Source organism: Leucoraja erinacea, chromosome 30 (assembly GCF_028641065.1).
Source record: "Leucoraja erinacea ecotype New England chromosome 30, Leri_hhj_1, whole genome shotgun sequence".
Taxonomy (NCBI): domain Eukaryota; kingdom Metazoa; phylum Chordata; class Chondrichthyes; order Rajiformes; family Rajidae; genus Leucoraja; species Leucoraja erinaceus.
In genome coordinates this window covers 2,718,536-2,734,140 of record NC_073406.1, presented here as the reverse complement: position 1 = coordinate 2,734,140, position 15,605 = coordinate 2,718,536, and the positions used below count along the sequence as shown (strand labels likewise).

The 15,605-nt window shown below is 39.8% G+C and overlaps 2 protein-coding genes across 3 annotated transcripts in view; one reads left to right on the top strand and one right to left on the bottom strand.

Annotated features, from left to right (window-relative positions):
* zmynd12 (zinc finger, MYND-type containing 12) overlaps window positions 1-6,529 on the top strand; it is a 35,516-nt gene extending 28,987 nt beyond the window's left edge. The window contains exon 8 of the mRNA XM_055659108.1: window positions 6,347-6,529. Within this exon, the coding sequence (XP_055515083.1) occupies window positions 6,347-6,505 (159 nt within the window). The 3' untranslated portion in view covers window positions 6,506-6,529. The remainder of the gene's footprint in view (window positions 1-6,346) is intronic.
* Window positions 1-15,605, bottom strand: part of rimkla (ribosomal modification protein rimK-like family member A) — a 46,511-nt gene that overhangs the window by 13,129 nt on the left and 17,777 nt on the right. The window lies entirely within an intron of this gene.

The following is a 15,605-nucleotide window of genomic DNA, read 5'->3' as shown; positions in this document are numbered from 1 at the left end:
GATTTTAAACAGAATTATCTTTGACCAGTGACAAATTGCCAGACATTGGAATAGAATAAAGCACACAAAAGCATAGAGACTTTTGACATTGAATTGTTTTTTAAATGTTAATTGTTTTCTCCATGCCAGGAGAAAGTTCATGATCTCACAAATCAAATTAAGCTCTAACTGCAGCAAGTACTTAATGAGGCCAAATAGGATATTGAACTTTACTGGCAAGGAGAGGTGTTTAGAAAGTTTTAAAAATAATTATACAGGGTGTATGTAGCTGAGACCACACCTGGCTAACCAGTTTTGGTTCCATTGCCCATAGCAACAATGGAATTAGTCCAAAAAAAGTTTCACTGGCCTATATCCTGGATTGTCCTATCAAGCGAGGCTAGATAGCAAAGAGGAAGTAAAGAGTAGGAATTAACGGTTCCTTTTCAGAATAGCAGGCAGTGACTAGTGGGGTGCCGTAAGGCTTGGTGCTGGGACCGTTATTTACAATATATATTAACGATTTAGACGAGGGAATTAAATACGACATCTCCGTGTTTGCAGATGACACAAAGCTGGGTGGCAGTGTGAGCTGCAAGGAGGATACTATGAGGCTGCACTTGGATAGGTTGGGTGAGTGGGCAGATGCATAGCAGATGCAGTATAATGTGGATAAATGTGAGGTTATCCGCTTTGGTGGCAAGAACAGGAAGGCAAATTATTATCTGAATGGTGTCAGATTGGGAAAAAGGGACGTGCAACTAGACCTGGGTGTCCTTGTACATCAGTCACTAAAAGTAAGCATGCAGGTACAGCAGGCAGTGAAGAAAACTAATGGCGTGTTGGCCTTCATTGTGAGAGGATTTGAGTTGAGGAGCAAGGAGGCCCTACTGCAGTTGTACAGGGCCCTGGTGAGACCGCACCTGCAGTATTGTGTGCAGTTTTGGTCTCCTAATTTGAGGAAGGATATTCTTGTTATTGAGGGAGCACTGGGTTAATTCCCAGGATGGCGGGACTGACATATGATGAAAGAATGAGTCGACTGGGCTTGTATTCACTGGAATTTAGAAGGATGAGGGGATCTTATCGAAACATATAACACTCTTAGAGGATTGGACAGGTTAGATGCAGGAAAAATGTTCCCGTTGTTGGGGGAATCCAGAACCAGGGGTCACAGTTTAAGAAGTAACTTAGGACTGAAATGAGGAAAAACCTTTTCACCCAGAGAGTTGTGAATCTGTGGAATTCTCTGCCACAGAAGGCAGTGGAGGCCAATTCACTGGATGTTTTCAAGAGAGTTAGATTAGGGCTAATGGAATCAAGGAATATGGGGAAAAAGCAGGAACGGGGTACCGATTTTGGATGATCAGCCATGATCATATTGAATGGCGGTGCTGGCTCGAAGGGCCAAATGGCTTACTCCTGCACCTATTTTCTAGGTTAGATAGGTTAGGTCTGTACTTTGTTTTGGAGTTTCAAAGAATGAAGGGCAATCTTATTGAAATATAACAAACATAATAGTGTTCCGTCTTGAATTAGGGGACAAAGTTACAAGGTGAGGCACCAGTCATTTAAACCCAAGGCACATGGACATTTTTTCCCATAGGGGATAGTGAATCTCTGGAATTCTTTTATGAGGCATTTAAAGTGGAGGTAGATCATATTATAAACGAATAGGGGACCTGACACATAAGAGCAGTTAATGCCTTGGGTACATCATCCATAATCATGTTGAATGGCAGGCCAAGCTAAAGGGGGCAGCAGACCTAATCTCATTCCTATTTTCTTGTGTGTTCTTGCGCAAAAATCAAACTGCTAGAAGAATTCAGTGAGTAAAACTCAAGAGGAACAAATAAAAAAAGTCAGTATAAATATCTCAGACAAATTTGCAATGGCTCCAGATTAATTATGGGGAAGTATTTGGCTTCACACCAATTTTGTTTGAATAAAAATTGCTTCTTACAGATCCTTATTTGTTTGTTCCTACAAACAAAACCATTTGGTCCGAGCATAATTCATTAGGAATCTGATTTATTTTCTTGTATAGTTGATGCAACTTCTGGACTATGAAGCAACATACTCTGGTGCAACAGTAGCTAGAGAATTTTCCAGCACAGACATACAATAGGGTATTCAGTGTTTTGTTAATTTTTCCCAAATACATCTGGCTGTATGCATGTAAATGCAAACTGTTAAAAAAAAAAAAAAAAATTAGATAATTATTTGACAGGTTTCCTTGGTCAAGAATTCTTTAATTTATGATTTGATAACTGTATTTGTAATGTATCAACTTAAGTTTTCCAATGTTGTCCTTGGCTGCAGACACACTTCATCCTTCACCGCATCTGTTGGTTCAACAAGTCTTTTTTCTTCCAATCTAGTTTCAAAAATCACAAGTGCTAATAACTCTCCTATAGGAATGTTCCTCCAAACTGATCTTCTCCAACTTTGAGTGACTGTCTCAGAAACAATGGTCCGGTGGTTGGTCTGGGAGCTTAGCTCAGAGGACGATTTGAGAAAGTGCTTTTTAATGTTTGCAAGGCAGAGACAGATTTGCCACATGATAACAACACTGCCTCTTTTCATAGCAGCTAGTGACAATTTTGATGTTGGCCTTTGATGAAGGCCTACCGCAAGCATATTGGGGGATAAGATAGAGTAAATGAGTAGTGTGGAAAACTTGAGACAGTCAAGACTCGTACAGCAAGGAAACCGGCTCTTTGTACCAATTTCTTACACCAAACAAAATGCTCATCTAAACTAGTCACTTTTTCCTGCGTTTAGCCCATATCCTTCTAAATCTTTCCCATCAATATATCTGTCCATCTCTTAAAATACCCACCTCAACTACCTCCTGCGGCAGTTTGGTCCATATACCCACCACCCCATGCAAGATGTAATTTACAGTCATCTCCACCATATACTCACTCCATTGTCCATACCACTTTCCAATGTAACTGAAGGACATCTAGTGCATTTTCCAGACAGAATATTTTACTTCTAACACTTAAGCATTCAAATAGATTGGTGAACACCTTCAACCCACAAGCATGATACCAAATTTCCAACTGGCAATCACTTTTATTCTCCACTGTTCTCATGCTGGTCCTTCCTTCCTGTATTGGTACCACAAAGCTCAATGCAAATGTAAGAGTCAACTGTTCGTCTTCCAACCGGGATATCAGAATCTTCCAGACCCACTATGCATCATCCCTTCTTGTAAATCTGGTTCTCCAATTTACAACCTTTTTGAGATTGACCGTTATCACCCCCATTTGTCTTCCACATATCACCCCTTTTGTATTTGTTTTCATTCTTGCCTTCCTATGACAGACTTCCTTGTGTTCTATCCTCTCCCATTTCCTAACATTCACCAGCTTTCTAAGCATCTTAAAACTTGTTTTATTTCTTTGTTTTATAACGTTTCTCAGTTCTGATGAAAAGTTAACCCTGAAATACATATTTCTCTCTCCATATATGATACCCGACTTATTGAGTAACTACAATATTTATACTTCAAATTTCAAACATCTGATGTATTTTGCTTTTGAGCTACAACTTTAAGAAAGCCTAGAAAAATTGAAATAATTGAAATTAAGACATAACAAACTCTCCAATGACCAACGCACAAAGTATTCACCCTGGGTTCGGCAATGTATCCAGCCAATCATCCTCAGCTGTTTCATCAATCAAGGATCCTTCATCACAATGTCAGGTATTCAGAGGATAGCACTATATGCGCAACTCTTCAAACAATAAAACAGTCCCTACCCATGTGCGTTCAAAGTCATGTTAAGAAACAGTATATACATTCTAAGCACAAAGCAATGATCATCTTCAACAAGAGAGAATTTATTTAACAGGATTAATATCACTAATACCCCCATTTTCAACATCCTGGGGAGGTGGGAAAATTAAATACAGGGATGTTACAAATAGCATGGCTACAGATGCAGATCAGAGGTTGGGTACAGTGGCAGAAATTAGTTGATGGGATGCTCATCACTTCTCTGGACGACTGCATCTCCATCAATACGCAACATAACTCAAGATCACTCATCATTGATACCTCATCCAACAGTTTAAGCTCTCACTGCCATTGGTGCATTGATGCTGCAGTTATATCACCTACATAATAAACCACAGAAACTAATCAAGATTCACAGCATCTCCCAAACCAGTAGCATCAACCAACAAGAATGACAAGGCATTCTTCTGCAAGTACCATTCCAAGACAAACATAACACAAAAAAGCACCGGTCACTTGGTTTGGTGTGGTTGTTCTGCATTCAATAAGATCATGGCCGACCTTTTAACTCAGAGCCATTTTCCAGCACTAATTCCACATCTGCCAATTCCCTTAATATTTAAAAATCTATTGATCTACTAAACAACTGAGCCTGTTTGGCTTTCTTAGAGAGAATTCCAAAAATTCGCCACCCACTGGGTGACGAAATTACTTCTGATCTTTGTTCTAAATGGCCAACCCCTTATTTTGGTTTGGACATTTATTGCTATTCTTTCATCATTTCAATCAAAATCCTGGTTACTCCTTACTAAGCAGAACTACAAAAGTATCATCAAAGCAAGGGCCAGCAATGGAGGAAGACAGCATATCACCACATTCTCAAGGGGAATTAAAAAATGGCATTAAACGTTGAGCTTGCTGACCACCCACACAAAAAAAAATCTCAATTACTTGCATAAATTTGGAAGTAAAACCAGACACAGCCACCAAATACAAAACATAAGCACCTTAAAGCTGAACTGCAAGACATGTTTTGGCTTTTCATCAAATCAATAGCAGATTATTAAAAAAATATGCATATGAATTTTGCAAAGTAAACGGTACCAAAACACGTCTGATTACCCTCAAATATGGCAAAAAAATCTTTGAATTCTAAATAAACTATAGTTGGTCATAGATAAGAAAATATTCCATACCAGCTCAATTAAAAATCAAAAACGTTTTTGAAGAGTTGTCACATGACACATTAACGTGACTTTTATCTAACCACATGCTGACAGACCTATCGTGGCTTTGTTTCTGCACTGTTTTAATTCAAAATTCTGTGTCTTTTGTGTTTCTAAAACTATTTTAAGATTATTCTTTGGTTCATAAAGACTTACAGTGAACATTTCAACTGCAATAAAAGTGGATATTTACCTTCCAAACTGATATTTTCCTTTGAACAATTCTTTTGCGAATGCATTAAAACCCGAGTACAATGGCTCCCCGAATGTTTTACTATAACCTAGCAGTCAATGATCGACACACATGTATACATATGTACCATGTATGAATTCAAAAGGACAAATTATGACTGATGCAAAGCATTAATGTTGCAGATTTCAGTGGAGATATTTTAGTTATAAAGTGGTTGAATTGCCTTTGTCTGTATACATGGAGAGACAATGGTAGGAATTCCCTACGTCAGTAGAAAATGATCCATTAATTCAGGCTGCAGTTTCTGCAGTGGTGACCCCACCCCCACAGTCTGCTCACATAACCATGCATGTAACATTTCTCTGCCAACAAGATCTGCACTCTTAGCAACACAGGCTACACACACCTGAAAATAATCCCTCTCCAGGCTGCGGACATGCAAACACATCAGGGAATTACTTTTAAGGAGCTGGTCATGAAGATTAAGGCTCCCCTCTTTTGCTGCAAAGCATTTTCTGACATGCTGCTTTGTGCAAAGATGCTGTCACCATGTCTGCACCTTAAAGTGATCTCTTTATTTTACTTCCATTAAGTCACCACGCTTTGACTCATTAGCTACCTCCCCCCCCCAATACCACCTAACGCCTATGAACCCTGATCCTCAAATCTCAGTCTCTTTCCCGAATCCTTTCCTAATTCACGAATGTGTGTCCATCTCCAGAGTCTGTTGGCCACAGCTGTAAAATAAAGGCAGTAGGTTACTTTGTCAATGCCGGTAAAATGGCTTAATATGAGAGAAAAACCCTAGGAATGCATCGCCTCTTAAACATGAGATTCAATGGGAAAAGGGCGTTTGTGTTTCAAAAATTCAGGATATGGATGGTTTTCTGTGAACACAGGCACAATTCCTGTGTTCAATTACTACTGTGTACAGCATTTGGTCATTATTTAATTGGATTGCTCTCATTTAGTAGCAAGATTAATAGCAAATGCTCAAGCACTTCTTCTGAGAGGCCATTTAAATCATCCAGTCCTTCCACTGTGCCTTGTTTGACAGGGAGACTCACTTTTCAAAGCAATCGTAGTATTAACAGTGAATCTAGTTATTGAGATTATTTATATCACAATTACACCGATGTGATGCATATACCAGATTAAATGAATAATGTGTAATGTTTATTTACCCTTCTCATTCCTCAGATTAAAGAAAATGCCAATTTTTGTTATTTCTACATTGAAAACCAGAGGGTAACCATGGAGAAGGTAGGATCATTCAAGGTTAAAGGAGGGAATTTGTGCTTGCTGTCAGGAGATGTAGACAAAGTACTAAACAAGTTATTTTGCTTCTATTTTAACTGAGAAGGGTATAGAGGACAATGAGATCAGTGTGGAGAATACGAACATTCAAGATTAACAAGGTGTTGGGGCTCTGGTGAATAAATCCTCAGGCCTTGCTTGATGGGATTTATCCCAGGTTATTGAGAGAGGCAGGAGAGGAGTTTGCTTGAAACTTGACAATAAATTTGGCAGCTTCCCTAGCCATTAGCGAGTCCTGGAGGACTGGAAAGTAGCTAATGTTGTTTTTCTGTTTAACGGAAGTAGGAAGAATCCAGGGAATTATAGGCCAGTAGGACTCATGTCAGTGGTAGGGAAACTATTGGAGAGGATTCACAGTGCTGGGGTAACTCAGCAGGTCAGACAACATCATTGGAGAACATGGATAGATGATGATTCGGGGTAATACCCTTCTTCAGACTATTTGCGGGGGACGGGCGGACGGGAGAAAAAAACTGAAGAGGGGAGAAGTCAGGACAGCATGGCAGGTAATGGTCTACATTGGTGAGGGTTGTTTTTGACAGGCAGATTGTTGGAACAAAGGTCAGTGATAAGAATAGTGGGTGTGAGCCAGGTTTGAGGCGTTGCAAAGCAAGAGGGAGGAAAGTACCTGGGGAGGTAGAGACGGGGGAAGATTAATGGTAGTCCAGGTGGGGGATGGTTACATCACCTAAAATTGAAGAATTCAATGCTCATACCATTGAAGTAATATGAAGTTCTGTTCCTCCAGTTTGCATGTGGCCTCACTCTGACAATGATGGAAGCCCAGGACAGAAAGATCAGCATGGGAATGGGAAAGGGAGTTAAAGTGGTTAGTAACTGGGAGATCCAGCAGGACGCTGAGTCTATGCTTGGTCTAGCCGATGTACAGGAGTCACATCACGAACACAGGATGCCATGGATGAGGAAGAGCACTGCTCACCCGGAAGGACTGCTGCGGTCCTTGGATGGTGGCTAGGAAGGGGGTATAGGGACAGGTGTTACGTCTCCTGGGGTTGCAGGGAAAATTACCTGGGAAGGGGGTGGTTTGGGTGGGAAGGAATGAGTAAATCAAGGAGTTATGAAGGGAGGGGTCCCTGCGGAAGGCGGAATGAGGTTGAGATGGGACAATGAGGTTGTCGACAATGGGGTGAGTATCCAGAAACGGAGGTGCAAAGGGACTTGGCAGTGCTGGAGCAGGGTTCTCGAAAAGTTAATTTGCAAGTCGAATTGGTAGTAAAGAAGGCAAACTCAATGCTAGCATTTATTTCAAAGGGGCTTGTATACAAAACAGGGATGTAATGTTGAGGCGCTAGTAAGGCTGCATTTGGAATATTGGGAGCAATTTTGGGCACCATATCTGAGGAACGATGTGCTGGTTCTGGAGAGGGTCCAGTGGGGATTTACTAGAATGATCCCAGGAATGAGTGGGTTAACCGATGATGAGTGTTTGTCGCACTGGGCCTGTACCCGCTGGAGTTTAGAAGAATGAGCGAGGACCTCTTGAAACATACAAAATAGTGAAAGGCTTGGATAGAGAGGATGTGGAGAGGATGTTCCCACTAGTGGGAGAGTATGACTAGAAGCCATTGCCTCAGAATTAAAGGACGTTCTTTTAGGAAAGTGATGAGGAGAAATTTCTTTAGTCAAAGGATGGTGAATCTGTGGAATTCTTCACCACAGAAGGCTGTGGAGGTCGTCAGTGGATATTTTTAAGGCAGATACAGATAGGTTCTTGATTCGTACAGGTGTCAGAGGTTATGGGGAGAAGGTAAGAGAATGGGTTCAGGAGGGAAAGATTGATCAGCCAAGATTAAATGGCGGAGTAGACTTGATGGGCCGAATGGCCTGATTCTACTATTCTTTATGGCCTTATGAATGGATATGTTCGGCTTCAAGACAATGCATGGGCAGATGAATGGAATTAGATCATCCAATATTTAATTGGAAGAAATCTCTATTCATCCAAAACTGGACAATGCTATAATCAACATGAGAAACAGATGCACTTTGGGAATCTGGAGAAAGATAGTAAATTGAGACTGAATGCTATCAGTTTATATATGTTCTGATCTTTTCACTGAGGGGCTACATATTGATGAGAAATAAGCACTGGAACCAAGGAAAGATTTTGCATGATGTCAGAAAGTGCACAGTAGTAGGAAATGAAATTGTTGCAGGCGATTCCCAGATATGGCTGCATACATGAGAACCAGATAAGAACATATTAACGCAGTAAGATGCAGAAAAGGGGCCTGATCAACTGTGTCAAAGGCTGCAAATGGGTTGATGAGGATGGACGAGCAAATATATCAGTGGATAGTCAGTTGGTGAGTTATTGTGCATTTGATTTGCAAATCGACATATAATTTTAACAGGATAAATTTGGCTTTTCAGCAACGTATATGGCACTGCATAAAATTACAATGTACAAAAGAATAGAGAGGAATGCATCTTTTAGATAAGACTATGAATAGCTTAGACAATAGCAGAATTTTACATTCAGGTTGTGCCGAAGAAAATATTAGTCTATTGCTGAACATAAAATGCAATTAATTTTCTCATCATAAATATGGAAGTCCAAATTTCTCTCCACTCAATCCAACTATATGAATGAATACATATAAATGAAAAGCACCCTTATTTGAGTGGAAAATGAATTTAACAATTTGACATTGGATTTTAAAACTTAATGGCTCTGCTCTGACTAAGCTCCTTAGTCTGTACCGTTTAAATTCAACAGAAGTGTCTTCATTTGGCAAATAAGCTTAAAAATGCAACACAGTGCCAAAAGAGAAGATCCAGATTTCACTTGCACGACTCCTGCAGCACAAATGCTAATTTTCTAGTCTGAATTTTATCCATTAAAATATTAATCATTCCCAGGAATTATTTATTATCCTTTAATGCTTTTAGTGGTAATATCTCAATTCAAGCAAAGATCTTGCATTAACTATTACTAAAATAAGCAAGAAGAAAATCTGGACCTCCATTTAGTAAAAATAATAAGTAAAGCATTATATTGTAAAATTTGCTTAGTATATAAAATGGACTGCGGAAAGCTGCTCTGCAATAAAACCAGATTTTGTTCAGGTGCTGCAACAGATAATAGTACAACATGAACTTACTAAGAACTCAGTGATATTTTCAGCTATCAGATTACCATTTAGGTGTAGAGTAACGGAAAAGAAAGAAAAGGAGCAAATCCTTAGCAACAAGAGCAACTTATAATTATGTAGCAATTCAAACTTATCAAAATATCTCAAGGCATTTCACGGGAGTATAGATATACAACATTTGATAGCCAAATCCTGGAGCTCTGGACAGAAATTGAAAGGTTGGTCAGAGGTAAAAAAGAGCACTGACAAGGAAGCATTTCAATTCACTTAAACCTTTCAAATTGTCAATCATCTAACCTTAAAACCTGCACTTGCCACAGTGCACAGCCAACCCTGATTGCCAGCTACGATATTTTAGTGTCCAATAATATCAACTTTTTGTCACCCTTGCCATTCCAGACATAGTCAACAGTATCACACTCTTGTCCCCAAAATAATACAATTAAGTTAACCATTATCAAATGATTATTCCAAATCATCATAGCATTCAAAAATGATCCCACCTTTTATTTCTCCACTAGTCTTAAATCCTTCTCATTCATCCACATATCCAATAACAATCTTAAAGCAAATCGTTCAGATTGAGACCAACCAGTCTACATTGTGTTACTTCACTTCATTCTGTTGCTTACTAAGACAACATCTATTGTCTCCCTCTAATACCACCAACATTACAACTGCTTCTTCTTTAGTTCTATCTCCCCGCATGCCCTCTACATATCATCCTGTTTCAGCTCCCCTAATTCACATGAGACAGTCAATCACCCAACTTTCCTTCCGTTCTCATGCTGGTTGACGTTGTTAAATGTAACTCTTCCTGCAAGTTCTGCTCCCTCTCTTTCATACCTGCTGTGAATCAGTATGGCCGCCCCCATGCCTCTGCCAGTGGATTCTCGACTTCCTGATCCACAGACCTCAGTGAGGATTGGTGACACCTCCTCCACAATAATTCTCCACACAGCTACCCCACAAGGATGCGTTTTCAGTCATAGGACTATACAGTCAAATTTGGCTCCAATTCCATCTGCAAGTTTGCAGGTGACAGCACTGTGGTGGGCCAAACCACGACAAGAGGGTATAGAAAGGAGATAAAGAACTTAGCGACATAACGGCAGGACAATAACTTCTCCCTCAATGTAGGACGAATGAACTAATTATTGACGTTTGTAAGCCGGACGGAGTACATTCTCCAATCAGCATCAATAGTGCTGAAGAGGAAATGGTTGAGTGCTTCATGTTCCTTGCCATTATTAATATAAATGATCTGTTGTGGACCAACCACATTGATGCAACAGCCAAGAAGGCACACCCACAGCTCTACTCTTACTGAGGAGACTGTGGAAATTCGGCATTCTTCTTTAGTTCTAACCAAGGTTCCCAAAAAATATAGAGAGTTGTAGATGTAGCCCAGTCCATAACATTGACCAGACTTCCCACCATTGATTACATCTGCACTTCACGATGGGGGGGGGCGTACAAAGTTTAATAGAGATGTGCAGGATAATTTATTTTTGGTGTGGTAAATGCTTTGAGGTACTGGTTGAAACAGATACATTAGTGGCATTTAAAAAACATTTGGATTTCAAGAGTTTTCAAAAGAGAGTTAGATTTAGCTCTTAGGGCCGAAAGAATCAAGGGATATGGGGGAAAAAGCAGGAATGGCATAGGTTTTGGATGATCAGCCATGATCATATTGAATGGTGGTGCTGGCTCAAGGGGCCGAATGGCCTACTCCTACACCTATTTTCTGTTTCTATTTTCTATGGATTGGCATATGGATATGTAAGGAATGGAGGGATATGGGTTATGTACAGGTAGATAAGTGTTCGGCACAGACATTGTGATCCGAAGATAGACAAAAATGCTAGAGAAACTCAGCGGGTGCAGCAGCATCTATGGAGCGAGGGAAATAGGCAACGTTTCGGGCCGAAACCCTTCTTCAGACTGATGGAGGGTGACCCGAAGAGCCTGTTCTTGAGCTGTACCATTCTTTTATTCTAAATGGATGCCAGGTAAATGTGGCAGTGTCTGAATATCATCATGGGCCGAAAACATGGGCTGATCTTTGGAAACTATGTGTCTTTACCAGACGAACTCAATGACTTTTATGCCTGTTCTACACAGTCAAATGAAGGTCAACCATGACATTTGCCCACTCTGCACTGGCTCTGTCCTATACATCGCTGTGGCAGAAGTCAGATCTGCTTTCAAAATGGTAAATTCTCGGAAAGAGGTAGGTCCGGATGGAGTCTTGTGTCAATCTACAGGCCAGTCTTCGCCATCATCTTCATTCTCCAAGTTCAACAGTCCACTGTCCACAACTGATTCAAGGAAACCTCCAGAATTCCAGCGCCCAAGGAAAATATGTGACCCGTCTCAATGACTACCACCCAGTAGTTCTAACACTGACCAGACTGAAGTGATCAATTAAAACTGATCATGACACACATCTGCGCCAGATTGACAGACGATCTAGATTCCTTGCAATTTGATTATAGGAAGAACATGTCCACGGAGAACACCATCCCTCTTGCACTACCCTCAGCTCTGGACCACCTTGACAATTAGAACACCTGCATTAGGATGCTATTCATTGATACAGCTCAGCCTTCAACACCATAATACCAAATAACCTCATCTCAAAACTCCGGGATATTGGCCTTGAGGGTTCCATCTGCACCTAGCGTCTGGACTTCCAGATCAGCATCTATAGTTCCTTAGAAGGCTTAGAAGATTTGGCATGCCCCCAGCAACCCTCACCAATCTACAGATGTGCCATGGAGAGTATTTTGTAGCATGCATCACAGCCTGGCTTGAGAACAGTTCCATCCAAGATAAGAAATTACAGTTGTGGACGTAGCCCTGACCATCACATAAACCAACCTCCTTTCCTTTGACTCCATCTGCACTTCATGCTGCCTCAGCAAGGCAGCAAATATAATCGAGGACCAGTCTCACCCCAGTCACTCTCTCATCTCCCATCAGGCAAGATGTATAGAAGTCTGAAAACACAAACCTCCAGATTCAGGAAGTTTCTCCCCAGGTGTCATCAGACAACTGAACAGTCCTCTCATCAACTCGAGTACGGACCTGACCTCCCAGGAAACCTTTGATGTCTGATAAATCAGATTTAAAAATAGTTCAATATTATATCCTGCACTAAATGGTGTACCTTTATCCTTATCTGTGCATTGTGGATGGCTTGATTGTATTCATGTCTAGTCTTTTCTTTGACTGGATAGGACGCAAACAAAAGCTTTTCATTGTACCTCAGTAAACATGACAATAATAAATGAAACAGATTATCTGATAAAACTGTACATAACATTTTTCCTATTCTGACCTGCAACATTGATACTCATCAAGGTTGTACGCTCAGTCCTGTGCTCTACTCCCTGTACATCTATGACTGTGTGGCCAAGTACAGCACCAACTTGATCATTAAGATTGGTAATAACACTACTGTTGTCGGAGTCATACAGTCCTTCGGTCCAAATCATCGATGCTGGCCAAGATATCCTATCCAGGCTAGTTCCATTTGTTCGAGTTTGGCCCATATTCCTCTGCACCATTCTTATCCATGTACCTGTCCAAATGTTTTATAAATGCTGTTATAGCACATGCCTCGGATACCTCTTCCAGCAGTTTGTTCCATTTATCCACCATCCTCTGAGGGAGGAGGTTGCCCCTCGGGTCTTTCCCGTTTCACCTCAAAACTCTGGTTTTTGATTTGATTCCCCTACCCTGGGTCAAAAATTCTGTATTTATTGTAGTATCTACCATTACCATGTATACTTCATGTGAAAAAGGAATTTAAATGCACCCTGGTGTATAAAACAATAAATTAATCTAATTTCATCTAAGTGCCCTGTTACTTTCTTAATAACAGTTTTCATAATTCTTCATATTACTAAGTTTAGGCTGGTCCACAGTTCCCTGTTTTCTCTCTCCATTTCCTAAAAAGTGAGTTTGTTTCTTTACATTCAATCTGTGGAAACTGTTTTAAAACCTATGACAACCAATACATCCACCATCTCCATAGCTATCTCCTTCAAAACCTGGGATCTAGATATTCAAGTCTTGGAATTTATTGGCTTCCAATCCTATTAGAATCCATAGAGCCACAGGATTGTACAAACCTATTAATTACTACAATAGGATTACTTTTTAAAATCAATGCTAATTACTTTGGGCTGCTCTTTCCTCCTAGTTCACCTCATCATTATAGGGAAATTTCCACATGTCCCAATATAATCTTTCCTATCTCCTGTGTGGGATTCATGTTAAATGTTGTTAACATTTTCCTCTTTATAAATGCATAGACTATCATAATGTCTGACTTTTTTTGGTGTTTCCCCCTTTGTCTCCTCCTGCATTCTATTCTCCCTTTACTGATTAATGCCTTGGTCTTCTGCTGTTGGATTCTGACATTGCAAGCCTTTACTTTTGATTGAGCGCTTTCTTTATCTTCTGCAGGACACAGCAAAAACATTTTTTGTTGTACTGTTTAGCTTTCAGAAAGGGAGTTATATTATTCGTAAAATATATATTAATTCTTTGGAAGTAAGCTTTTGCTTTAATATTCCTTTTAATGTTGCTTCTCATCTACCAGTTAAGTCACACCTAATATCCTTGCAGTTTGCTTTACTCAGGTTTAAGGCACTAGCTTTTGACTGATCATAGTTCCCTTTACATCCAGATTATCAATTAAATGTTACTAAGTGCACAGTATCATACTTAAAATAACCTGCCAATTTTCAATGGTTTGACAACAAACTGATGCAGAAATACATATCTTAAACCGTCGATGAATATATCCTTCACACCATTGAAAAGCATTTGGATACGTACATGGATTGGAAAGGTTTAGAGGGAAATAGGTCACACAGAAGCAAAGAGGACTAGCCTCGATAAGTATCTTGGTCAGCATGAATGAGTTGGGCCAAAGGACACATTTCCATCCTGTCTGTATGACTTATTGCTAATTTGGTTTGCCCTAGTACATATGTAGATTAAAGTCCATTACAATTATATTTGACCCTTGTAATATGCACCTCTCAATTATGCAATAAATATTCTGCTCTACCAGAATTATTTGTAGCCAACTCCCACAAATGCATTTTTGCCTCCTGTTTCATACCTACATTCAAACCAAATCTATCTAGTTTTCTGATCCAAGACCAACATTTTCTACTTTATCCTTTTCTTTAATATCAAGGCCATCCTGCCTCCATTTTTATGTTGCCTCTCCTAAACTATAAATATCTCAGGAAATTTAAACTACTTGGCTTTGGATATTTAAATCCCAATCATTATAATAATAATAATAATAATATTAATAATAATATATTTTAATGTAATTGCACAGAGGTACAACGAGATTTGGTATGCAGCTTCCATCCGATGTAATAACTTAATTAACTAAAAATTTAGACACCCAGAGAAACAAGATTTAAAAAAAACCCAGTAAAACAGTATAAAGTGCAAATAGGTCTGTGCCGGGTCGATGTGCGACGTGACCATCCGAGGAAGACAGTTCATGGTGGGGTGGGGGAGGCGGGGGCACTCAGCAGGGCCTTTTGCATTCACATTCCTCTTATGACCTTCAGATCATACCCATTCATTTCTATTTTCACCATTTACAAATGCATTTTGAATTACTTTCCACTTTCGCCCACCACCCCACGTGTCCCTTCCAATGCTACTTTTTTTTGTTTACATCTGCCCCTGGGAAAGATAATAATTCTTCATCTATAAGAGAACTTTCAAACTCAGAACTGCCTTGACTTTGATCAATGTTAACCGAGAAATGAAACAACTCCCATGTTCCCATCTTGACTCTTACGGTTACCCTTATTTTCATGCTATATAGTCCATGGGAATTTGGGAAAACAATTAGCCAGAGTAACCTGATCAATAAAAATAGGATTGTGAAAACATAACCTGGGTCAACAACTGATTAACTGTAAAATTCTGCTCGACTTTCTACCATATAATCTTGAAAATTTCTCTCCTGACCAAGGCCA